Consider the following 27990-nt stretch of genomic DNA (forward strand, 5'->3'; position numbering starts at 1 on the left):
AGTAAGATCTCATTGTCATTTTAATTTGCATTTCCCTACTAGCTAAGGTACATCTGGAAGTTCTAAATTCACGCACTGCTGAAGCCTAGCTTTGAGCATAACATGTGAAATGGGCCCAACTGAAATAAGGCAACTTTACATGCTTCTTGTCATCTGTGTATCTTCAGTGAAATGTCTATGCATTTTTTTGCCCATTTTCTAATTAGAATTTTTACTGTTGACTTCTTTGAGTTTTTTTTTAAATGTATTCTAGATATGTGGTTTGCAAATATTTCCTCCCAGTCCACAGCTTGTCCTTTATCCTCTTAACAGAGCTTTCACAGAGCAAAAATTTGTACCTTTGATGAAGCGCAACATAACAGTTTTCCCTTTAATGGATCATGTCTAAGGACTCATATCCTGAAGATTTTCCTCTGTGTTTTTTTCCTAAAAGTTATCATAGTTTTACATGTTAAATTTAAGTCCATAATCCATATGAGTTAATACTTACATAAAGTGTGAGGTTCTTTCTTACGCCTACAGATGTACCGTTGCTCAAGCATCATTTGCTGAAAGGCTATCCTTTGCCCAGAGGGTAGAATGCCCCTTAGCCTCCTCCCAGTGGAGTCCCCAGGGCTGGTTAAGAGCCCCTCCTCTGTAGGCCACAGCTCCTAATAGGCAGCCCTTTCACAGGACTCTCTCTGCAGATTCTGTTACTGCTCCCTCCCGTTATTCCTCCACTGGCTGAAGAGCACTGCCTCCTCCCTTGTGGTTTCCCATACTCTGCCCAGACCTTTGTAAATAGTCCCTTTATTAAACTTTTCTCCAGTTACCCAACTTAAGTGAGCCATCTGTTTCCTGTCAGGTCCCTGACACATTCTACAAACAATAAATTTTCCAAATCCCAAACATCAGACATATTCTGTCAATTGTCATAAAGCAATTATCATTTATTTTTTTGAAAAGTTGTTTACAGATATATGCAAATGGATTTCTGCCTTATGACAGACGAAGATAAGAATGTGACATTAAAATAGCATGCAATCAAACTTCTTTTGTTGTTTCATTTTCTTTTAACTGTGCCTGTTGCTGTAAGTACAGTATTTGCCCATTTAACTACTTATACCATTACAGTCAGATACTGATCATCTATGTGTACTGCTCACATCAGGCATACTCTTAGCATCAAGACCTCTTTACTGCCACCCAACCCAGTTATCACTCTGCTCAACTACAATGAGACCACAACCCTGTTAAGGTAATTAGATCACTCGTAAATTTCACTGATTTATACCCATGCTGATCCCCTTTACGAGGACAAATAATCAAGAATTATAATGTATGCAAAATTGAGGGAAAATACATTATTTATAAACGACATATCAAAGAAGGCAATGACAGTGTAAGTAAAATAAAAGCATAAACCTTCACATAATTAGAGTTCAGTGTGCTTGATTTCTGATGATTTCTATCCAAAAGAAGTTTCTCATATTTTATTTAAAATTTAGCAAATATTTCACAACTGCAAAGATTTATCTACATAGCCAAAGTGAAGTGGAATTAAGGCAATTGTCCAGATAACTCATGATAAAAAAAATTCTAAAGTAATGGCCATATCTCTATATGCAAAGCTGTTTTCTGCTACTCAAAATAACCAAATCTACTTCTACCACCACTACTTACATTTTCCAAAGTTCCAATGTTTTTAACTGAAAGGCTGCAGATCTCTGCTATCTTGGTGAACTCAGTGAGTACAGACACAGACTAAAGCAAGAAAAACTGGTTTCCAGATTAATTATACAGACTGGTTATCAACATTAACCTCCAATAAAGGGAGAATTTTCTTTTTATAAATTCATATTATGGTAGGGCTAAAATGGACCTCTGAATTTACCTAGTCCAGCTCCCTCATTTTATAGACAAGGAATCTGGAGTCCAGACAGATTCAGCAACTTGCTCAAGGTCATACTGAGACCAAGTCCAGTGCTTTAACCTACACAATGGTTCATTACCTCATCAGTTTACCAAGCGTGCCAACATGTGGCAAACCTTTCAACCTTTTCATTCAGTGCTTTCTCCCTGGTACATTTTGTCTGGTCCTATCTAGAAAAGGTGCTAAAGATACATGTAGATGAGGGACTATGAGTCAGTCACTGCCAATCATGGGGATATTTCCCCATACTTTAAAATAAATTCAGTACTTTAAATAAGAATAAAACCAATATGGAGACTGACCATGAAGAACTGGTTTGTCATTTTTTAAAATCCATGCACTCATGAGCTCTTTTGGGGAGTCGGGGGAGTGAGGGGGAGAGGGAAGAAGGGAGAAATGCAATGAAACCAGGAATGACTGATACATTTGGCTTCTTTAGCTTGTCATAAACATATGACAAACAGTCCAAATAGCAAAGATTGAGAAATACTAGGCCAAAGAATCTGGGCTCCAACCTTTTAACTAGCAAATGGGACAGGCCAATGAAACAGACCAGTGCTTTCAGTGGCCTTTCATTTGATTCCACTGGCACAGACACAGTCCAAATTCAATGTCAAATTTATTTTAACATTGCAGTGAAAATGCTGCTAAATAGAAAATAAAGTCAGTAACTATTAAGCAAATTGCTTCTGATTTTTATAACAAGGAAAAACTCTTTTGGCAAATGGTTCTATAGTTATAGAATATGAAGACATTTGGAACTTATTTCCCCAATATGAAAATGTCCCCAAATTATCAAGTTGAAAGGCACGTACCACTGCCCCAGCAGTTCATTCAAGTTGTCTTTAGCATGTAAAATTTAATTGTGCTTTTAGCTTGTTATCAACACAATATGGCCTTACAAAGTGACATCCGTGCATATGTATAATTTCTTTTCAAATGGACACATCCTCTTCCCCTTTTCTGATTTTCACTCTCTGAAGATCAATTTTTGTTAGTTCTTTGTTTTATAAAGGACCTAGTCCATGATGGTCTCAGAAAGATACACTTTACAGTTTGTGCTCTAATGTACCTAGAAACCAAACTGGAGTTATCTTTGTGTCCTAATACAAAGTGAACTTTCCTGAAGCATCAGTGTGATGGTACTCCCAAATGGTCATTTGTTGGAATGCAAAAGTCCTGGATTATTATCTTTTCTCACTGGTTGTTTAAGGCTTACTTCACTTCCAGAAGAGATGATTGGCAAACTATTATCCATGTGATATCGGATAAGGTGGCCAACATTATCAAATACATGATCCTTGGTCCGTACCTTGAAAAGGAAATACAAATGTATTAGGCAAAATCATAACAGTTCTTCTGAAAGGGATAAACAACCACAGGGTAAAAACAGACATATCCTTGAATGAGATAACTGGCTGAACAAAGAAAAGTAAAGGTACATTTCAATTCTGTACCCTTTAGTAAACTATTTTCTCATTCCCAATTATCTTTTTAAAGAAACTGTCATTCCCAGTAAAGAAAATGGTAAACACTTGTCACCTAATCCAAATTTGCAACCAACTTCTTTGCCATGTTACTTTCTGATACAGTCCCTATTTGTATAAATATTTGTGTCATAAAAGTATGACCACCTCTGCTGTCTTTGGGTTAGCATGGCATATCTTTATTCATCCTTTCACTTTCAGCCTATATGTGTCCTTAAATCTAAATTGAGTCTCCTATAAATAGCATACATATAGTTGGATCTTATCTATTCAGCTATCCATCCAGCTATTCTGCATCTTTTATTTGGGAAATTTAATCCATTTATGTTTAAAGTAATTGTTTATAGAGAAGGACTTACTATTTTGTTCATTTTTCTTGTCCTGGCTCATTTCTGTCTACAGGCACCCTCTGCTCTAGCCATACCTCTTTTGGTTTAATATTATTCTACTGCTGTTTGCTCCTGTGATCCTTCCCTATGCTCCAAATGTCCACCTTTAAAATGTCTGGCCTCTTTCAAGGTTCATCGTACATGTCAGACACTGCAAAAAAGCCTTCTCAGTCAGCCTCAACCAAAGCACCCCCCTCTATCCTGAGAAATACCATAATGCTTTGGCTGAACTATTCTTATGCTATTCATTCTTAATTATTTAAGCATCTGTTTTATGAAATTGCAAGCACCCTGAAAGTAAAGTCTCTGTGTGATACTCAGCAAGTTAACTGCGAATCCCTGAACTTATATGCAGTAGGTATCCGTTTAATTCACTGAATTGCATTAAGAAGGGCAGAGAGAGGCTGCCCTTTAAGTGATCCGCTAGGGTGACTCCCACCCAAGCTCCTCCACTAGCCTCTATTTACCACTTCCTGCTCCAGCTGGAGCGTTCAAGACAAAGTAAACCCTTAACCTTAAACACTCTTCAGTGTCAGGTTTTAGACCTATCATTCAGGGCAACCTGAGTCACAACACTGTGAAACTGTATTGCGGGTCAATGATACCTTGCCTTCAGGATCCACCAGGAGAAGATGTTTTGCCTGGCCTCCCTGTAGCCCACTCAGCACATACTGGCCAGGAGATGTTGCACTCTCTCGAACTAAAAAGTCCCCATCCTTCACCAAAAGGCTCTCTGCCGCTTTCCTGCTCAGCTTGCCATGGTAGCAGTCTTCATTCCGCAGCTGCTGCTTAATGTGTGGCAAAGAATGTGAGCTGGCAGGCTGCGCCATGGCACCTGGCTGAACAGTTTCTGGTGCCGCTGAAGTCAAAAAACAGAGATACCACCAAGTTACCTCCTCATCCATCCTTTCATTCATTCATTCAGAAAATATAACTTGAGGCCCTACTGTGTGCCAGGTACTTTTTAAATAGTGCTATTTCTAGAACAATTGGGGTTTTTGTTTCCAGAACTTTCAATGGGCTCTAATTTAATGGTAGATCCAAACATTGCCTTTGGCTTCTGTTACAGGGAGAGGCTTGCCCAGGTGCAGGAGTTTTCCTTTCAAATGAGAAATGGGACTGACTCATGAGAACTGCTTTCATAAGTGCAGAGAGAGGCTCTTTATGTCCCAAGGGCTGTAGGTTAAGGAGAAAGAGGCTTATGCTGTACCTGGATTATAGATAACTTCTAAAACATTCCCCGATGCTTTGAAAATGCCTACAGTAACTTGGGCTATGCTCACTTTTAGCATCTAGCTTTTTCCTTTAATCCAAATTACCAATGTCTTTTTGAGATGCTTCTCTCCATAAACTTTAAAGCTATGCTAAAGCTCACAGCATTCCTATTAAATGACCACTCTGCTGTTTTTGTAATTCACCTGCCTGGACGAAGCAGAATTGATCAAGTAGAAGAAGGTAAAACATCAGGGAGGTATGGTCTAAGGCAAGGCCCCATGGCTCTACAGAATAAATGCTATCCAAAGTTGAGAGCCAGGGGGATTAAGAAGGTACATTCAGGTAGCCCGTTTACAGTATTACTGGTATTCACAGTAATAACAACTACTATGTAGTTCCCATTTACTAAGTTTGATAGACACTGCTCAATGCTTTACATATATTATCCTCAAATTCAGACAGGAAGGAAATGGATCTTTAAAAAGATTAAATGACTTACTCAAAGTCACACTGCTAAATATATTGTAGTTTTGGGATTTGAAATGAGATCTATCATCAGAGCCCAGGTTCTTAATCACCACACTCTAAGACCCTTGGTTTAGGTGAGAAAATCTTTTCATTTTCAAAACTGGTCCAACCACTCTACAAAGGTCTCTAAGTAGATAGCAAGGCCATCAGGATGACATACATCTCCAGAAGCAATAACACAAAATTCTTAGGTCTGAATCCAGATAAAAACTGTCTGTTTATTTTGTTGGCCACGCTGCACAGCATGTAAGATCTTAGTTCCCTGACCTTAATCAAACCCAGGCCCCCTGCAGTGGAAGGGCAGAGTCCTAACCACTGGACTTCCAGGGGATTCCCAAAAGTTGTATGTTTAATATAGTAAATTTACTAGGAAAATAACCACAGAAATCAGATTTTGTCTTTAAGTGCAAAGGATCTTTCGCATAGAAGCCAGAGGAATGCAAAGGAATGTTTATATACCCTTACGCAAGGGTCTCACAAATGAGAAATCTTCTTGACTTTAAGTTTTACAAGTCACACAAGACAAGTGCCCTGTGGACATAATCCAGTCTCCTGTTAATACATTATAGGTTTTTCCCTATTGAAGAACATCTCTCTGTAGATCACATTTTCAACACAGTATTCACGAATACATCTTTTTGAAAATGTCTTTAGTCTGTATCTAATGGCTAAAGATATTATTCTCTATAAACAATCAGGCTCTATCTATTGTTAGCAGAAAAAAAGGCTGAAGGAATGTGTCCAGATTTGATGAATAATATTTTTAGTTGGCCTTAGCATTGCCTGCTTTCAGGCATAATAGAGAACTTCTGATGAGTAGCTGGGTGTTTGTTTGTATAAGCAAGCGATACAGTGTTATGTGAGTGTGAGGGAGATGCATACACAGTGTGTTTAGGCACACACATCTTAGTGCATGATGGTGCTGGTTTATTCTGAGATTGTGGAGTGCTCTCGGACAAGGACAAAACAAAAGAAAAACAGACATTATATCATCTTGAAAAGAGGCAATAGATCATGGGTCAGCCTGCGGATACGGACATTATTTTCCTAACATAGTTTCCCAAATTATTACAATTTCAATCATCCAAACGTTTGTTAAAAATATAACTTTTCTAAAAGTTATAAAAGAAAAAGGATAAAAGTGATACCACTCAAATATAAAGGACCATAAGAGACTACTCTAAACAATTATATGCCAACAAATTGGATAACTTAGAAAAAATGGATAGATTCCTAAAAACATACAACCCATCAAGCCTGAATCATGAAGAAATAAAAAATTTGAACAGAGGAATTACTAGCAAGAAAATTGAACAGCTAATCAAAACCATCCAACAAAAAGAGTCCACAACCAGATGGCTTCACTAGCGAATTCTACCAAACATTTAAAGAGTAATTAATGTCAATTCTCCTCAATCCCATCCAAAAAATAGGAAGGGACATTTCCAAACTCATTTTACAAGGCCAGCATTACTCTTAATACTAAAACCAAACAAGGACACCACAAGAATAGAAAATTACAGGCCAATATCACTGTTGAATATAGATGTAAGAATCCTAAAGAAATACTAACACACAAAAATCAACAATAAATTTAAAAAATCAAGTGGGATTTATTTCAGGTATAAAGAGAGTTCAACACCCACAAATCAATGTGACACACCACATTAATGAAAGATGAAAACCATATGATCACCTCAATAGAGGCACAAAAGGCATTTGACAAAATTCAATATCCATTCTGATTAAAAAAACTCTCAACAAAGTCAGTATAGAGGCAACGTACATCAACATAGTAAAGGCCATATAAGTCCATAGCTAACATCATACTTAACGGTAAAAAGCTCAAAGCTTTTCCTGTAAGATCAGGAACAAGGATGCCCATTCTCACTACTTTTATTCAACATATTATTGGACGTCCTAACCAGAGCAATCAGGCAACAAAAAAAATACATCCAAATCAGAAAGGAAGACGTAAAACTGTCTTATTTGCAGGTGACATTATATACAAAAAACAATAAAAACTCCACCAGAAATAAAACTACTAGAATAAACAAATTCAGTAAAATTACAGAATACAAATTAATACACAAAAATTCGTTTCATTTCTATACACTAAAAGGAACCAGAGATCAAACTGCCAATATCCGCTGGATCATGGAAAAAGCAAGAGAGTTCCAGAAAAACATCTATTTCTGCTTTATTGACTATGCCAAAGCCTTTGACTGTATGGATCACAATAAACTGTGGAAAATTCTGAAAAAGATGGCAATACCAGACCATCTGACCTGCCTCTTGAGAAACCTGTATGCAGGTCAGGAAGCAACAGTTAGAACTGGACATGGAACAACAGACTGGTTTCAAATAGGAAAAGGAGTACGTCAAGGCTGTATATTGTTACCATGCTTATTTAACTGATATGCGGAGTACATCATGAGAAACGCTGGACTGGAAGAGCACAGGCTGGAATCAAGATTGCCGGGAGAAATATCAATAACCTCAGATATGCAGATGACACCACCCTTATGGCAGAAAGTGAAGAACTAAGGAGCCTCTTGATGAAAGTGAAAGAGGAGAGTGAAAAAGTTGGCTTCAAGCTCAACATTCAGAAAACTAAGATCATGGCATCCGGTCCCATCACTTCATGGGAAATAGATGGGGAAACAGTGGAAACAGTGGCTGACTTTATTTTGGGGAGCTCCAAAATCACTGCAGATGGTGATTGCAGCCATGAAACTAAAAGACACTTACTCCTTGGAAGGAAAGTTATGACCAACCTAGACAGCATGTTAAAAAGCAGAGACATTTTTACTTTGTCAACAAAGGTCCATCTAGTCAAGGCTATGGTTTTTCCAGTAGTCATGTATGGATGTGAGAGTTGGACTATAAAGAAAGCTGATTGCAGAAGAATTGATGCTTTTGAACCGTGGTGTTGGAGAAGACTCTTGAGAGTCCCTTGGTCTGCAAGGAGATCCAACCAGTCCATCCTAAAGACCAGTACTGTGTATTCATTGGAAGGACTGATGTTGAAGTTGAAACTCCAATACTCTGACCACCTGATGCAAAGAGCTGACACATTTGAAAGGACCCTGATGCTGGGAAAGATTGAAGGCAGGAGGAAAAGAGGATGACAGAGGATGAGATGGTTGGATGGCATCACCGACTCAATGGACATGAGTTTGGATAAACTTCGGGAGTTGGTGATGGACAGGGAGGCCTGGCATGCTGCGGTTCATGGGGTGACAAAGAGTCGGACACGACTGAGCAACTGACCTGAACTATACACTATATAATAAGCTATTATATAGAGAAATTAGGAAAACAACCCCATTTACAATAACGTCATAAAGAAAAAGATACTTAAGAATAAATTTAACCAAGGAAGTGAAAGATCTGTACACTGAAAACTATGAAATTGATGAAAAAAAATTGAAGACACCAACAAATGGAAAGAAATTCTGGGCTCATTAATTAGAAGAATATTTTTTAAATGTGCATACTACCCAAAGCAATCTACAAATTCAACAGAATCCTTTATAAAAATTTCAATGGGATTTTTTTTCACACAATCCCCCAAATTTGTACGGAACCACAAAAGATCTCAGATAACCAAAGCAATCTTGTGAAAGATGGATAAAGCTGAAGGCATCATGTGTTCTGATTTCAAACTATATTACAAAGCGGGATGATCCCCTAGAGAAGGGAATGGCAACCCACTCCAGTATTCATGCCTGGAGAATCCCATGGACAGAAGAGCCTGACAGTCCACTGGGTCACAGAGAGTCAAACACAACTGAGCAACTAACACTAACAACACAATTGTCAAAATAGTATGGTATTGGCATAAAAACAGACACATAGATCAACGGGACAAAACAGAGAGACAAGAAATAAATCCATACATACAGGGTCAATTAATTTCCAACGAAAGAGCCAAAAACACACGACAGGGACAGGATAGTTTATTTAATATGGCGCAGGAAAACTGGACAACCACAGGCAAAAGAATCAAACTGGATGCCTATCTTGTACCACTCACAATAATCAACTCAAAATGGATTAAAGAATTTTGCACCTAGTTTTATGTCCCTGGATATGTTCCAGTGTCTCCTAGTTCATACTCTATGATAACTTGAATAGAATTTGTATCCTACTGTTGTGTGAAAATTATATAAATCTTAATTATGTTGAATTGGTTCACGGTGCTTTTCAGGCCTACCATATCCTTCTACTTTTCTGTATATTCATTCTGTTAATTTTTGAGAGTTTGATATTGAAACTCCAATTAAAAATCTTAATTTATGTACTTTAAAAATTGTAATATAGAGTGGAACCATATGGAACTTTGTTCTATATTTTCCAAATCTCCTGTAAATGTGTCATCATACTTTCGTAATTTAAAAAGTAAAAAAGAAAGAGAAAAAAATGGATTAAATACATGAACATAAAACCTGAGACCATGAAACTCTGAGAAGAAAACAAGGGGTAAGCTCCTTGACATCAATCTTGGCAATGGTGTTTGGATTTGACACCGAAAACAAGGGCACCAAAAGCAAAAACAAGCAAGTGGTACTACTTCAGACCAAAAGTCTGCACAGTAAAGGAAACCATCAAAGAAAAGGCACCCTACAAAATGGAAAAAATATTTGCAAATCATCTATCTGATGAATTAATATCCAAAATATATGAACACATGCAACTCAACATCAAAAAATGAACAATCTGATTTAAAAATGGGTAGAGAAACTGAATAGACATCTTTCCAAAGAAAACACACAAATGGCCAACAGGTACATGTAAAGGTGCTCAACACCGCTAATCATTAAGAATATACAAATCAAAACCGCAATGAAATATCATCTCACACTGGTTAGAAGGGCTATCATCAAAAAGATGAGATAAGTGTTGATGAGAAAAGAGAACCCTTGTGCACTGTTGGTGCGAATGAATATAAACTGATGCAGCCATGTGGAAAATAGTATGGAGGTTCTTCAAAAACAATTTTTTTAAAAAAACTGTCATATGATCTAGCAATTCTACTTTTTGATATACATCTGAAGGAAATGAAATCATTATCTCAAAAAGATATCTATATCCCCATGTGCACTGCAGCATTATTTACAATATCCAAGACATGGAAATAATCCTAAGTATTCCACTGGCAGATGAACAGATGAAGTAAATACACAGTGGGACATTATTCAGCCATAAAAAAGAAGGAAGTCTTGCCAACTGCAACAAGGTAGACCTCGAAGGCATTATGCTAAATGAAATAACACAGAGAAAGACAGACACTATGTAATCTGACTTATATGTGAAATCCCAAAAAACAGAACTCACAGAAACAGAAAACAGATTGATGACTGCCAGAAGCAGAGAGTGAAGGATGGGGGAAATGGTAAAAAAAAGGTGTTATCTTACAGTATGTAAGACAAAGGAAAAACTACATGTCTATAAAGATACATTACAAAGCCACAGTAATTCACACATAGTAATCAATAAAACAGTAAACAGTAAGTGGGCAATATAAAAAGCAGAAGAAAGGCCCAGAAAGAGATTCCCATATATAGGAAGAATCTAGTAAAATGGAGAGTGGCATTAGAAAAAGAGAAGATTGTTTAGTTAACGTAGTTTGGAAAATTAGATCACCTACATAAAAGTAAGCTAGATCCCTATGTCTCATAGAAAATATAAAGTTTAGGTGAAATAAATAATTAATTTGGAAATAAAAGTACAAAGGCAGTAGAAGAAAACATAGTACAAGCTAGATAAAGAGGAGAATATTTTTAAAGAATAGAAGGAAGATATAATAAAGATAAAAATGGAAGTCAGTGAAACAGAAAGCAAAAAATTAAATACAACCTGATTCCTTCGGAAGGAGCAATTAAATTAATAAATCTCAGAACTGATCAAGAAAAAAGAACACAGAAATTACAAATAACAGGAAAGAGAGAAGGCATGCTTCAGGCAATAAAAGGACAGTGAAGGAGTATTTTAAGAAATTTCATGTGGAATTGACTCTAAATCGACAGAGTGAAATCGTACTAAGTTTTTAAGGAAGTTACATTGCAAAAGAAATCATAGTCCCTTTTAGTATATGGCTTTTTGCCCTCTAAAGCAAACTCCCATCTCTCAAGTCCACATCCAAAGGAAATAAGCAGCACAAGTGGTGAAACCCCAAGAAAGGCACTTTATCCCATATCCTTATCCCGCATCTACTTCAGATGGACATGGAAAGGATGCCAGCAGCAACAGCCCAGATGACAGTGGACACGGAGACTCCTTCTGCAATGCTGGGCCAGTCCACGCAAACCTACTTCTCTCTCCACTTCTAGCTCAGGGAGTCTTCACAGTCACTGCCTGGCAGGATCTGGTAATCACTATGGACCAGCCACTTACCGCCTGAGCTCCCAGGACTCTGTCTGCAATGCAGGAGACCCGGGCTCGATCCCTGGGCTGGCAAGATCCCCTGGAAAAGGGCTTGGCAACCTACTCTAGTATTCTTGCCTGGAGAATCCCATGGACAGAACAACCTGGTGGGCTAGAGGTCCAGAGGGTCACAAAGAGCTGGACATGACAGAAGCGACCTTTTCTTTTTAATGGACCAGTGACTGCTGTGTGTTTTATTTGCTTCCCTTCTGGGAATGTGGATTTTTACTGTGGCTATTCTTATTTCTCTTATTCCTTAATTTCGGATGTGGAAGGGGGCAGACAACTTGGCAAATAGGATCCCCATCCAGTCTTGACTGAGAGGACTTCACCATCACCCACATGTCACAGACTTTAGGCAGGATATTGTAATTATTTGCTGTATTTGCAAGGTCAAACGTTCTATGTGAAAATAAAAGAGTGGCAGAAAGGTGTGCTGCAGCAGGGACAGTTAATTGTGTATCAATATTTATTCTCCCTTTCATTACATTATGGAATTCCTTATTTTTTAGCTGAGCACATGGCCACCCAGCTAGAGTAACATGAAGCTAGGTACGGGCCCATGTCTAAGTTCTGCCAATGGCAGGTTAAGAACAAATGATGTCTGCCACTTCTGGGTCATGTCCTTCTTTACTTCCCACTGGTTGAATACAGATGTGATGGTGAGAGTCTGAGCTCTTAGACTAAAGATAGAGGAACTTAGACCAAAGCGAAGTTCTTAGACCAGAGATGGAAGCCAGTGTCCAGATTGGCAAAGCTGTTCTACAAGTCCACTATCTATCTTTGGGGCCAGTGGGTAAAATACATAAACTTCAGTCCTTATTACACTATAGGATTTAAGGGTAGTTTTTTCTTATGGCAGCCAAGACTGAAAATAATAAAAAATAAACAGTTTCAGTACGAATGATTTCCTTCTGCCTTGTTTGATCACAATAAAGATTCTGTCAGAGCTTTTCCAATAGCAGTATGACAGGATGCACTGAGGAGCCCTGAAGGCATTTTTAAGATATAATAGGTTCTTGTCTCTGGATTTGTTTTTGGTTTGTTTTAGTGAACTAATTAGTAACTAATCTGGGCAAGGAAGGCTAAGTATGCCTAAAGAAGCTAAAGAGAATTCTTGAGGAAGGAAGGAAAGAAACAGTGGGAAACATTATAGAGGAAATGTTAAAAGGTGTATTCAAGACATTCTGCACAAAATTATGTATAAAGTTATCCTACTCCATTGTACTGTGGTGGTGGTTTAGTCGCTAATTCATGTCCAGCTCTTGTGACCCCATGAACTGTAGCCTGCCAGGCTCCTCTGTCCATGGGATTTTCCAGGCAATAATACTGGAGTGGATTGCCATTTACTTCTCCAGGGGCTCTTCCCAATCCAGGGATTGAACTCAGGTTTCCTGTACTGTAGGCAGATTCTTTATCAACTGAGCTACCAAGAAAGGCCCACTCCGTCTTACTAGATTTTCTTAAATCAACATTATTCACACATTTGGAGTTAAATTTTTTTTTTGGAGGGAGTGATGATACGCTGAAATTAACCTCAAGAAGGTAGCAAGAAGGCCAGGAGGGCTATGGTATATTAAATTCTCAACGGAAATAAAGAGTGAGAGAGGACCAGAGACCTAAATTATTAAACATGTTGCCACTAAGGTAGGGAGAGGGGAAAAGGATGAAAAAGAGAAAGGGACTGGAATCAATGAAAACACATTCTGACATTACAATTTTGGACGGAACAAACCTTATTTACTTTCAACTAATGATAGGAATGTTGTTATGGATTAATTTTGCCTTTCAAATTATTGAACTGCCTATGAAAAAGGCCAAGTTTCTTTGCTTGAGCTGTAAATGATGGAATATCCCAGATCACCTAATTTGGACCACTCACTAAATGTATTTTCTGATAAAACACTGAGTGTATGCTCGTATAAAGTTACTTTCAAAACCTTAGGTCCAGAAACTTTTTTCAAAACACTGTCCCTCTAATAAGACTTCCCTGGTGGTGCAGTAGGTTAAGCCTCTGCCCTTCCAATGCAGGGGGCATGGGTTTGATCCCTGGTCGGGGAAGTTCCACATGCCATGGGTTTTGTGGACAAAAATAAGAACACTGTCCCTCTAATATGTGTTACGTTATCCACACAGGCTACTCAACATTAAACAGTTAAATTCACTGCAGAAAGCTGAACTCATTGCATATCCCATGACTCATGGCACAAGATGCCCTCTGTGGTGGACATGGACATGCACTACCCAGATCCCCCTTCAAGGAAGGACCAAGTACCCCAAGTACCCCAGATCCCTTCAGGGTCTCCCTCAGCTGCAGAGAGCTGTTTGCCCAATGGCCTGCCCTCCCTCATGGCCCCACAGCTAAAGACTGAGGTAAGTGGGGCTAAAAGGCCCTGCCCTTGGGCCCAGCATGAAACAACACTGATGGGCCTCCGTCCTCTCTACAGTTGGCTGAGGTTTTGTCAGGCCTGCCTGGGTGCTCCATCTCTCCCTCTGCCCAAGCCTGCTTTCTTCCCCTCCGTTCCTGTACTGATCACAATAAAGATCCTGCATGTCCAGCTCCATCTCAGAGTCTGCTTCCACAGAACCCAAATGGGTTCTTTCACTGCCAAGAGTGATCTTGGAAAACTTGCAAGAAGACAGCTCACTTGCCACCTGGATGGTAATGAAAACCTTTGTCTCATTCTAGAGAGTTAAGGTGGTCTAGTGAAGTCCAGCCTCAGCAAAATTTCCTTTCAAATTCCATTCTGTTATTGCAGCCACATTAGGTGAAAAGTTACCCTTGGCAGTCTAGAGCTACTTCCTGGGCTAGTGAAAGAACTTTCTCAGTGACTGGTTCTTCATCTTTGGAGTGAGCCAAATTTGACACCAAGTTAATCTCTGAGTCCAATAAGCTTCAGTTTTATGAAAAGCATTTTTTAAAATTTTTCAGCTGATTATAGGCTTTTGACTTGTTTTGCTTTTATTTATTTATGCTCCTCTTTATAGACTTATCCCTGGAAGCAATCTGGCAGGAAAATGATGTTTGTCTTACTGTATTTAACTCATAGTACACAGTTGAAGAAAGATGTCATCTTATTTTAGCGCTATACAGATGACTTACTAAAGGTTTTTGCAATGAATAAAATTAACATCATCACTAAACAGAACTGAAATAGAGGCCATTGTTCCTCATGTAAACAAACATGATCTCTTGGCTTTGACAATCCTTCCCTCAGGAAAAGCACACAGCAGAAAGCAAAACTTGGGAGTTGATTCAAAGTGTTTGAAAAGATGATTCAAAATCAAAGTTCTCAAACATTGAAATCCATAACATCTTTACAAAGTTCTAACCTATATTATTAACCCAAAGTCACTGGAAACGGCATCCTCCACGGTGGGCTCCATGGGCTCATCCTCACAATTTCCTTTTGAAATTTCCCCTTTAGCCAGAAATTTCAACATTTTTTTCAAAACCTTCTTGTGAGATTTTGATGGCTGAAACTGCAAAGGTCGGCACCTTATGGTATACTGAGGACAACATGTTTGATTCATGACAGGTTTGTACACATATTTCCTGCTTCTTCACCATCCTCGGTCTATGAGATCCTGATAATGCTGCACAGTCACTGAATGTGCCCACATGCCTCAAAAGGTGAGCTGCAAAGGAATCTTGTGACATCACCAGTTGGTCAACATCGAAATCAGACTGATTATATTCTATGCAGCCAAAGATGGAGAAGCTCTATACAGTCAACAAAAACAAGACCAGGAGCTGACTGTGGCTCAGATCATGAACTCCTTATTACCAAATTCAGACTCAAATTGAAGAAAGTAGGGAAAATCGCTAGACCATTCAGGTATGACCTAAATCAAATCCCTATGATTATACAGTGGTAGTGAGAAATAGATTTAAGGGCCTAGATCTGATAGATAGAGTGCCTGAGGAACTATGGAATGAAGTTTGTGACATTGTACAGGAGACAGGGATCAAGACCATCCCCATGGAAAAGAAATGCAAAAAAAGCAAAATGGCTGTCTGGGGAGGCCTTACAAATAGCTGTGGAAAGAAGAGAAGTGAAAAGCAAAGGAGAAAAGGAAAGATAAAGGCATCTAAATGCAGAGTTCCAAAGAATAACAAGAAGAGATAAGAAAGCCTTCTTCAGCAATCAACGGAAAGAAATAGAGGAGAACAACAGATTGGGAAAGACGAGAGATCTCTTCAAGAAAATTAGAGATACCGAGGGAACATTTCATGCAAAGATGGGCTCAATAAAGGACAGAAATGGTAGGGACCTAACAGAAGCAGAAGATATTAAGAAGAGGTGGCAAGAATACACAGAAGAACTGTACAAAAAAGATCTTCACGACCCAGATAATCATGATGGTGTGATCACTGATCTAGAACCAGACATCTTGGAATGTGAAGTCAAGTGGGCCTTAGAAAGCATCACTACGAACAAAGCTAGTGGAGGTGATGGAATTCCAGTTGAGCTATTTCAAATTCTGAAAGATGATGCTGTGAAAGTGCTGCACTCAATATGCCAGCAAATTGGGAAAACTCAGCAGTGGCCACAGGACTGGAAAAGGTCAGTTTGCATTCCAATCCCAAAGAAAGGCAATGCCAAAGAATGGTCAAACTACCACACAATTGCACTCATCTCACATGCTAGTAAAGTAATGCTCAAAATTCTCCAAGCCAGGCTTCAGCAATACATGAACCATGAACTCCCTGATCTTCAAGCTGGTTTTAGAAAAGGCAGAAGAACCAGAGATCAAATTGCCAACATCTGCTGGATCATGGAGAAAGCAAGAGAGTTCCAGAAAAACATCGATTTCTGCTTTATTGACTATGCCAAAGCCTTTGACTGTGTGGATCACAATAAACTGGAAAATTCTGAAAGAGATGGGAATACCAGACCACCTGACCTGCCTCCTGAGAAATCTGTATGCAGGTCAGGAAGCAACAGTTAGAACTGGACATGGAACAACAGACTGGTTCCAAATAGGAAAAGGAGTGCGTCAAGGCTGTATATTGTCACCCTGCTTATTTAACTTATATGCAGAGTACATCATGATAAACGCTGGACTGGAAGAAACACAAGCTGCAATCAAGATTGCCGGGAGAAATATCAATAACCTCAGATATGCAGATGACACCACCCTTATGGCAGAAAGTGAGGAGGAGCTAAAAAGCCTCTTGATGAAAGTGAAAGAGAAGAGCGAAAAAGTTGACCTAAAGCTCAACATTCAGAAAACGAAGATCATGGCACCCGGTCCCATCACTTCATGGGAAATAGATGGGGAAATAGTGGAAACAGTGTCAGACTTTATTTTGGGGGGCTCCAGAATCACTGCAGATGGTGACTGCAGCCATGAAATTAAAAGACGCTTACTCCTTGGAAGAAAAGTTATGACCAACCTACATAGCACATTCAAAAGCAGAGACATTACTTTGCTGACTAAGGTCCGTCTAGTCGAGGCTATGGTTTTTCCAGTGGTCATGTATGGATGTGAAAGTTGGACTGTGAAGAAGCCTGAGAGCCGAAGAATTGAGGCTTTTGAACTGTGGTGTTGGAGAAGACTCTTGAGAGTCCCTTGAACTGCAAGGAGATCCAACCAGTCCATTCTGAAGGGGATCAGCCCTGGGATTTCTTTGGAAGGAATGATGCTAAAGCTGAAACTCCAGTACTTTGGCCACCTCATGAGAAGAGTTGACTCATTGGAAAAAACTCTGATGCTGGGAGGGATTGGGGGCAGGAGGAGAAGGGGACGACAGAGGATGAGATGGCTGGATGGCATCACGGACTCGATGGGCATGAGTCTGAGTGAACTCCAGGAGATGGTGATGAACAGGGAGACCGGGCGTGCTGCGATTCATGGGGTCGCAGAGAGTCGGACACGACTGAGCGACTGAACTGAACTGAATTGAACCTATATTAACTGTGATGAAGGAGGGATTGAGATAACAAAGAATTCTTTTAACCTCCTGAAAAATGGGGCTAAGAAAATAGCATTTTAAAAATGAGAGACAGTGAACTAAATAGTGGCACCCAAAAGATATGCTCAAGTCCTGACTCCTGCTACCTGCAAATGTGACCTAATTAGCAAAAGGGGTCCTTGCAGATGTAATGAATTTAAGGATCACCAGATGAGGTCTTCCTGGATTTCTGGCCCACCTATAAGGGAAAGGCGCTGTCCTGTAAGAGAAAAGAAACGGAGCCTCGAGACATGGGGGTAAGGCCAATGAAGAGTGAAGCAGAGATTGGAGTGGCATGTCTCAAGACAAGGAACCCCAAGAATTGCTGGCAGCCACCAGAAGCTAGGAGACGGGCATCAAACCAATTCTCCTCCAGAGCCACAGGACGAGCCAAGCCAACCTGGCTGCCATCTTGATTTAGGACTTCTGGCCTCCATCACTGTGACAGAACACATCTCTCTGATTCTAAGACACCCAGTTTAATGGTAATTTGTTACAGCAGCACAGGAAACTAACAGAAGCAAAGAGCAGCCACTTACTCTCCTGGTGGCATGGGCTCCCCAGTGGGTGAGGTGAGCTTTGACTTCCAGCAGGGCCAAGTGTGCTTCGAAGAGCCTGCGTATTGATGTAGCAGGGGTCATCGAAGAGATCCCCTCGACAAGAGTGTTTCATCAGTGACGCCTCTCGCTGGGACAGCACCCCTCTCTTGTGTGCATTACCTGTAGTGAGTAAAGATCACTGTATGGTGCTTTTGCTTTGTGAACAATAAATAAAATCATGGCTGAGTCCAGCACTAACAGGAAGGGAAAAGCCACACCCATGCCATGCAAGGAATGAATATTAACCTGGAGATCTGACCTGTAAAAATAAAATAACAACCAGTCTTTGAGGGAAAGCATCCTTTCTTGGCCTCCCTGCCCCTCCCCGCCTGTCCCTCAGCTGACCCTTTGCTTCAACAGCAGACAAACCAGGAAAATGTGAAGGAGAAACAGCCAGGGGAATAGGGGTTGGGGGGGATGGGAAGATAACTGTCCAGCTAACAGCACAAACCCACAAATGACACTGCTCAGAGTTGTAGCCCTGGAACCAAGAAAACTGCACATACCATATGGAACTTGAATATCTACTATTTATTTAAACAGCTTTTCAAAAGACTCATTACTTAATTTTAAATTATTAACCATGAGAAGTCTTTCTTCCCTCTTTGCCAAAGTTTGTTTCACCAAGCTCAGCCCTGCACCAGCTGCTGCTGTTCATTCTGTCATCTAATGGAAAGAACTCGCCCCTCAGGTTAGCTCCTCCTTTCCCTTACTCTGCTTTCTCCCCTCTGTCCTATTTAATACTTGTGGCCAAAATGATCTTTTTACAACTGAAAATCTGATCCTATTTCTCAGAAGTTTAAAAACATATTCACTGCTTCCCACTGCTCTTGGGATACAACTCAGACTCTTCAACAAGCCAGATCCTGCTCTAGGGCGCCCAACTCCCCTAGCACCCTAGGCCTCCTGTTTCTGCCCCTGCTCACACTGGCCTTCCTGCAAAATAATCCCCACCATAAGGCCATCTTCTATGACATGCCCTTCCCTCTCCTTCTCCATCACCCTCATCCTTAGGTAAGGTCAGTTTAAACATGTCTTTCTCAAGAGAGCGTTCTCTGACCTTCTCAGACTAGACTGTGTCTCTCTGCTTTCCTCTGAAGCCCGTATCACAAGAGTAATTAACTCTGTTCTGTTATTATATTTCTTAAAATCTGTACTGCCTCTAGACTGCATGTTCCATGAAGACAGAGATCCTGTCTGTCTTCTTCACAGCTGCAGCCCTTGCCTCTAGCACACGCCTGGCATACACTATGACATCAACAAATAGTTACTGAATGAATGGATAATTGAACCATATTTCACTACCTGATGGCATGAAGTAATTTGTACCACTCTACTGGTCCTGTCCTGCGAATGCCAGGATAGAATGTTCTTGCTTTTCTGTTTAAACAAGTACATTTATAGCTCTGGTCATATGTATACAACATTCCCGTGAGGCTGCACCTGGAGTAGTGACATTAAGACTCCATTGTCTCACTTAAACAACATCAGTCCTTCCAGCCAATTAAACCCCTTCAGGGGACCAACTTCACACTGGATTTTGCATCTTAGTGAATAGTGCTATGATTCTTATACACAAGTATGGAAACCTAAGAACACAACAAATAGGAGAAGCCCAGTCAAGACTAAAGCCCTACTACCTGATCCTCCTTTGTTCCTGTCTGTCCAATCCTTACCCATCACCCTGTCCCATGTCTTATCCACACATGGGATATTCTGAGGGAGGAGTGGGATTTAACAGAGGAAGGGGCAATAGGGCACCTAGTTTCTCTGTTGCCTTTGGCAATATATGACTGTTTCTATTTGCTTAGTTAAGTGGATTTATGAATTAGGTGATCCTGTTTAAACTAAAGTTACTTTCACAAACAGCTAAAATACTTTCACAAGTACACTTTCACAAATACTCTCACAAGTAGCTAAAAGATTACTGCAAGGAAATCAAGGATTGAAGATCATTCTTTTACTGAATAAAAGCACCTCCTTAGCTACATTATAAGTTTATAAACAAGAATAATCTAATTAGATCAGAATTTTGGCTTCCTAACAGTTAAAATTATCAAAACTAAAATGTGGATTTATGTCTATTTCATCAGTAATGCTCTAGATGTACCCTGGGCCTTGAGATAATTATCTAAAGATAGTATTCAGCCACTGCAATTAGCAAGATTTTTTTTAAAAATGTCTACTGCTAACTCTAACTGAAATTTTCTGTTGTTGTATATTTTATAATACATGCATAATATGTATTGAGAACTTATGCATGATTGAATTAATATCTACTTAGGAGTGCCTGCTCAAAGAAATTTACTGAAAGTGGAATGTGATCAAAAGTAAAAAAGGTCTGCTTCTAAACTGACATGGACTTGGGTTCAGATCATCCCAGGGGCCCCTCTTACTATTTGTGCAACCCAGGGCAAGTTTCTTAACCTCTCTAAGCATCAGTTTTCATATCTGTAAAATAAGGATGCTGGATTTAAAATACATATGAAGATTAAACTAAAGAATGTGGGTAAGCACCTCACTGAGCACGATCCCCACCTTGCAGCAGGCGTTCCTCTCACTGCTCAGCTGTGTGTTTATTCACTGATGCTGGGCCTCTGCACACGATGCTTATATCTGGCTCTAACATGCTCGCCACCCATTTCTTGACTCAACTCCTATTTGTCCTTTAAGATTCTGTTCTGAATCCCACTCTTCCAGGAAGCCTTCCACACTCCTCACTCCCCGTCTCCATCCCAAGCTGGCTGAGGTGCTCTTCCATAACAAACTGTAGGTCTCTGTTTACGTCTCTGTCTTCCCCTTAAGACTGCAAATTCCTTGAGTCCTGAGGAGAGACTAGAACCCATTTATCCATGTATCTTCTTCATTATCAATGTCTGGTATGAAGCAGGTCAAAAGAAAAACGTCTATCAGCTGAATGAACAGATGACTAAATGTCTACCCAGTTTCTCTTTCTTAGCAAATGTGACCCTACCACATCCTGAAGACCTCAAGTTAACCTTTAGCATAGGGTGCTGACTCATCTGTCCCTCAGAGAGCACTGGCATGAGCTGAACACATTAAGTTTACCATCTCACAGGCTTACACAAAAGCACCAATGTCTATATAGTCTCTCTTAAAAAACCACCGTTCCTTTTTTTCAAATGCACCATTATATCTAAGTAAGCAAAGTGGTCTTAAAATAAAAAAACTCACCTCATGCCCAAATTTAAAATCTTCCTAGGGTAAAGTGTGTGGCTGACGAGAGCTGAACTACACATGCCAGGCATTATGCATTCCAAAAGTTCTTTGTGCCAAGTATTACTCTGAGAAACTATCCAATCCGCCAAAGAGAAGATTTGTGGCAGAAAATAAAGACATACATAGTGTGTATACTGGAGGTACCAAAGTTTTAAAGTGAAATCCCTTAGGGTTTGTGGGAATTTAACATCTTTTTGATTAAAAATATCAATATTTTCATTTTAACTTGAAGGCTAGGGAAACAGTATGCTATTTTGTTAATTACTTTTTTCCACAAGGGAATTTATTATTAAGGACAGGGATCTTTCATACATCTGGCAATAATATAATTAACCCCTTCAACAACAAGGAGCCTACTGCAGTACTTATTATACACCAGAATTCAAATTTTAAATCAATATTTTAATAAATAAATACATTTGAATTAAAAAGCCAAAATTTATCTAAAATATTTGAATAGGTGTCTCTCAAATGCTTACATATTAATCTCTGGGGAAAGCCATTAAAAACTGTCTATGCTATTTTGGCAACTCCTCTTAATTTAGAGACTGGTCATGAATTTCAGATCACTTTTAAACACATGCCCAAGTCATCACAGGCAGGCCCCAAGATAGGAACCCCTGATTTCTGGGTATCTGCGGATGAAAAGACTATCTAGTTAGGAAAGTCCTTACTGCCACAATAGGAGGGACTGATATCTGTCATGGTCCCCGCAGCAGGGGTTGAGTCCCTCGATCCCTCCATGGGCTGAGTGGCTAAGGGCTGGGGAAATGGTGTCACAGGACTCTGGTTCCCACTGGGAGTTAGAACCTGCTTTTCTAAGAAAACAATGCGGTAGCTCAGTGCTTTTCAGGTGAAGAGGCTATCCAGCTGGAGGGTTTTTTTCAAACTATAAACACCATCTGTCACCTCCCCAAGATTCTGAAAAGTTCCCAGCTATGAACTGTTACATTAGGGCCACCAAAAAGGAAGACAGTGTACTGAAGCTGGATCAGTCGTAGACTACTCCACAGAGTATAACTGAAGAACAAATGCTTACAACAGAATTTCCTATTGTTGTACTGGTCATTACAAAAGGTATACACAAGCTTTAGCATCGGAAACCAAAATAGCAGAACATGGTCACTTGTCCAGGAGACAGCCATCATGGCTAAAATTAATTCTATGGAAAAATAGGTTCCAGGCTCCAAATAAGTGTTTATTACAAAAGTCTGTTCTTGAGTTTCGATCTGGTAATAGATTAGGGCATGTATAAAGCATGAAAGAATAAAGGGTTACATTATTTGTTGATTTAAAGGAGACATAAAACCAAGATAAACAGAAACAATAAATTAGATTATATGACAAGGATATACTTACAAAAAGAAAACTCTTGAGTAAAGTTGAAATAGCACTGCTCTAGGGGGAAGGATACTTCAAAAATGTAAAATAAAAATCAAGGTGAGAGCTTTTGGGGGAAACAAAGAAAACTTTGCCCCTTTTTTTCTGATGGTAGTTGTTGTGATTCAGCACATTCAACAGCATTCTAGAAAGGTTGAGGATTTTCACTCAGTGAGTTCCCCTAGAAGCCAGGTGGCTGAGATCAGAAGAGCGTGCCATGACGACTACATAATGGAGAGAAGGGAGATGAGCTGGAAAGAGACATACTGGGGTAGGGGAAACATTCTGGAGTTCCGTAGGACGCTGTCCCAGATCCAAAACTCACCTCTGGCTCCCCCTGTACTCTCTCCCTGCAGTGATCACGGAAGTGGTCCTGGCACACAGGAATTTCAATACTCATTCATACCTTCCTTTCCCTCCTGCTCCCTCTCCGGCTCCCTCTCAGGGCCCCCACTCACCCCCTCAGGTCTTGTTTGGTTGTCATTTCCATAAGGAGACCCTCTCTAGTCCTCCAGATTAAGTTAGGTTTCCCTGTTATTTGTTCCCACAGTATCCTGGGCTTTGAAATGCTCATCATATTTGTAAGCATTGGTTTAGGGTATGCCCTCCGGCACACCCTATACACTGCAAGCTTCATGAAAGCCAATTGCGTCTCCACCCCCAGCACTAGCTCAATGCCTGACCCACAGAGGTCCTGATGACCACTGAGTGCATTGTTGGATAAATGAAGAACATAGAATGAGATAAAATAGGACACGGAGCTATTTCAAAGTGACCTTAAGCACAGGTAGAAAATGGATACAATAGTACAAAGCACATGCGGTAGGCTCCTGACTATTAAATCCTAGGTTAGGAATTTCCAGAGTAAAGGAAAAAGGAAAGAACAAAGGAATTGCAGCTCCCAGAGAACACAGGTTTAAAAATACATTTACACTTGATACTAATTTAATTTGTTTTTGGTCTTATTGTTAAGAATGCATTCAGAATTTTAAGTAAGCTTAAAGAATGGCATAGTTCAGAAAGAACTATGTTTTAAAAAATTTTAAATACTACCTAAGTTCATAAGTCCTATTATTTTGCAGGGTAGAGGAAAGCGATGATCATAGCGATACCAAAATCCTCATGTATCCCTACTGTATAAGAAATAATAAAATTAATGGATTACATTGAAAAAATTCTATAAGAAATATGCAAATACCCATGGAAGTAAGAAACTACCTTCTAGTTGGCAAGCTGCTGCTAATTTGACGCCCTAAGCGTAGTTATCCAGCTCTATCCCCCAGTGCATTATTTATAATGTCCAGTTATCTTCTACTCTAAAGCTGCAAAACTTTCCTTCCCAAAGAAATACTTTTAACGATTTATAAGAATAAAATGACCAGCAGTAGAATGTTTTAATGAAAATACATTTCCAACGTGATAGTCTATGTATGCCCTACAATCGTGTTGTGCAAGAGTTGTGCCCAACGCCAATTATCATGTGTAGTAATAAGACATTTAAGGCCCTGGCAAGTAAGGGGTGTATGAACTTCTAATTGGGACTCTCACATTTCAGATCTCTTTTTGTTCCCTTTGCCAAGCAGAAATAAAGCTTTTCTCTTAATCCTAATGGATCTGACAAGCATCAATTTTCATGTTAGCTTACTGTCTGATATTCTTTGAAGTGGGACTCCCTTGAGTTATGAGTAGAGAAATCACCCTTCTGGTGAGAGAGCTCTCATGATATTCAGAGCAGTGAAAGGCTCCTTAAAGCAGAACTGTAGTGTGGAAGAGTACACAGGAGCAAGCGAGAACCACAGCTTTCTCACTGACACACACAGCATCCTGCGCTTTTCAGAGTGTGGGAAGGCTTCTCAGAGTGTTTGGTTATATACACCTGACTTTCCCATGAAATATTTAAGAGCAAGGGCCACACACGATCACATAACATAAAAGGAATAAGAAGCGCGGCAGATAGGGAAATGCAATTGTACCTACCTATGGCCCTGCTTTGTTCCAGACAGTTCTCATACATGCTGCTGCACTTGGAGTTTCCAGGCTGTGCAAACAACAAATTGTGAAACATTTACAAACATAATATAAGTTCATAAACTTGCAAAAGACACATACAGCTCCCAGCAGAGTTTAGTAGAAAACACCACTTTCTGACACAGGAAGTGAGATAAAGTGAGAAAAAGAAACTGATATTTTGAATGGGAAGTATAGCCTCCTTTCCCAGTGAATTGTTTTGGAGCTGCAGAGGTGGGTCTGATTAGGGTGTGGGGGGTCATAACCGGAAGGTCTATACCCTGAGGGTTATTGCTTCTGCTTGGGAGGTCACATTCCAGGACTCAATCCAAGCTCAGCCAGTAAGTGTGATTTCCAGGTCACTTGTACAAACACTGGCCATTTAGCAAACTTCTATCTAACTGTGAGTTGGCAAATTGGAGCCCTGCTCTACTGGGGTGTATGCCAGACTCACTTTTCATCCTAGAAAAATCTCATGCTATCAAAGGCTTCGATTATCCATATACACATCTCTCTTCAGGAACGGTATGGGATCCACTGACACCTTTGAGAAGGGTAATATCTATGCTTTAGAAAGATTAATCCATCAGTACCACGGAGGAGGGTTTGAGGAAATGAAACCGGAGACAGAGAAGGGGCCTTCAGGGTCACCTGAGCAAATCTGGACCAGAACTTAGAAAGATGCAATAGGAAAGATATAGGCTGAGTAGATTCAAGATATTTTCATGGTAGGATCCTAGGTCTTGAAGACTGTGTTGATATATGGCCTAAAGTGTGAGAAAACAAAAAACTGTAGATTAGTGAAAGAATAGGAATGCCATTAATAAACTTGAGCACATCAGGAGAGAAATCTGGCTTGGAGTCAAGGTACAATGCTGAGTTTAATCACAGCTGGAAAGGCAGGTATGGCTGAAGACAAAGAAGCTGGTCGAGTGTGTACACAGGTGGCATGTCAGAGGAAAAACCAGGGCCAAGGGCAGAGCATTGGAAACGGAGCCCATGGCAGTAAAGCAGATGCTTGGTTTCACAGGGGTGGGCATGCAAGAAAACAAGATCAAAAAAAGGTAAGACGCAACTTCCTTTGAAATGCATCAAAAATAAGAAGCATTGATGGATGATAGCTACAAAGGATGACAGGGCAAATAGAGTAAAGTTATAATTATAGAATCTAGGTGGTGAGTATTCATGTGTAATTCTTTCAACTTTTTTCTATGTTTGAATATATTCGTAATAAAATTTTAGAAAACTAGAAAAAGAAAGAAAAGCAGCAACTAAAGATGCAGAATGAATGACATGTGGAAATGTTTTAGAAGCTAAAAGAAGAGGTCTAAAAAAACCAGAGAAAGCCAACAGGTATCACAGGCTATAGACAGATTCAAAATACTGAAGGAAATAGATTCAGCAATTAAACTGACAACCAAACAACCAAAAAACCACTGGTGAGCACTGTAAAAGAAATTTCTATCAAGCTGTCAAGCAGAGTTCAGATTTTGGAAGTGTAGTGTGGACGTGAATGCAGAAATAGTGTTTTCTACAAGTCTGTGGATGGAAGGAAGATGACAGGGAGGTGGGACATTATTAGATGGGTTGGGGGAGTCCAAGTTTATCTGCAGACAGAGAGAAAGAACTGGTATACAGAGAAAAAAATAAAGATGGAAGTACAGATTGATGGACAGAACAAGGGCACAGTACTGGTGGGAGGGAACAGGGTCAGGAGCTCGGGGGAAGGATTAGCTGTGGAGACAGTAGCTAAGGAAGAGAACCAAGGAGGACACAGGAACACTTGGGAGACAGGGAAGGATGAAGTTGAGGATTACACGTTGGACTGTCCTAGTCTTTCCAGAGAAGTGAGATGTGAGGTCACCTGCTGAGGATGAGGTTGGGGGATTAGTAGTAAAAGTTACTTAGCACAGGCTCCGACAATGATTCATTCTCTGGCTCTGTATTGAGGAAGATGATATCTTCTGTAAACTAGCATTTGGAAATCCTCAAATTAAGCTCAATGATAGGACAGGACTGCATTGTTAGCTATAATAGCAATAAACTATTACTTACCAAATAGCACAGCTTTTCACACCGTATGGGGCAGTAAGCCATTTGGTCTGTGGCTTGAACTTTGATCCGCACATCTGAAACACCACCTGCAGGCGGCTGCTTCCCTGGGATTTCATTATAATACTCATGATCTTCTCTCTCCTCAGCATGGCCATCCACAGGCACCTCCTCGCTGTAAGGGAAAAAAGGATCCCCAAGAGGCTGGGTGGGAATTCATATGCTGTAGGGGATGCAGAGAGATCAGAATCATGCAAATCACCCTGAAAAACTTTCTGTGCTTTAAGAGTATATCTGTGCTTAAGTGATGTCAAACATCTGGATAGAAGCAACCAGATGGCTGAATTGTTTAGCTTTCTGTAGACAATCAAAGTGGGGTGAGCCAACAAAAAGTGCCATGCGTGATGCTTTCACATCTCCTCTCAGTAATAAAATATGTACATATACATATATATACACTAACTTCCTGAATGTAAGTTGTTTTTTGTCAATCGAATAAAAATACAAAGTTTTCCTTGAATTCTTCAGCCCACTTTCACTGCAGCATTTTTGCTCAAAGAAAATTTAGATACTGAGCAGAGGGCCTGGCTCAGTTTGCTATAAACCAAGACGAGAAAAAAAAAAAAAATACAAGAGCTATGGCCAGCTATCTTGTCTGCACAAATCTGGAGTATATGTGATTCATAAAGAAATATTAGAACCATATGTGGCAAGCGGGTAGATTCATGTAAGCATGCATTGTTTTTAAGAAACAGGGCAAAAAAACACCAAAAACAAAAAAACAGATTTTTCT

General features: G+C 39.8%; 1 protein-coding gene across 2 annotated transcripts in view; it reads right to left on the minus strand.

Annotated features, from left to right (window-relative positions):
* The window catches only part of SHC4 (SHC adaptor protein 4), a 131260-nt gene continuing 104179 nt past the window's right edge, over window positions 910-27990 (minus strand). The window contains exons 8-12 of one of the 2 annotated variants that reach the window (XM_005685801.3): window positions 27201-27372; window positions 25116-25176; window positions 18459-18638; window positions 4394-4647; window positions 910-3224 (exon numbers count right to left, since the gene is read on the minus strand). In XM_005685801.3, the coding sequence (XP_005685858.2) occupies window positions 3069-3224; window positions 4394-4647; window positions 18459-18638; window positions 25116-25176; window positions 27201-27372 (823 nt within the window). In that variant the 3' untranslated portion in view covers window positions 910-3068. The remainder of the gene's footprint in view (window positions 3225-4393; window positions 4648-18458; window positions 18639-25115; window positions 25177-27200; window positions 27373-27990) is intronic. The other variant, XM_013967152.2, reaches the window with a different exon arrangement.

Source organism: Capra hircus, chromosome 10 (assembly GCF_001704415.2).
Source record: "Capra hircus breed San Clemente chromosome 10, ASM170441v1, whole genome shotgun sequence".
Lineage (NCBI taxonomy): Eukaryota > Metazoa > Chordata > Mammalia > Artiodactyla > Bovidae > Capra > Capra hircus.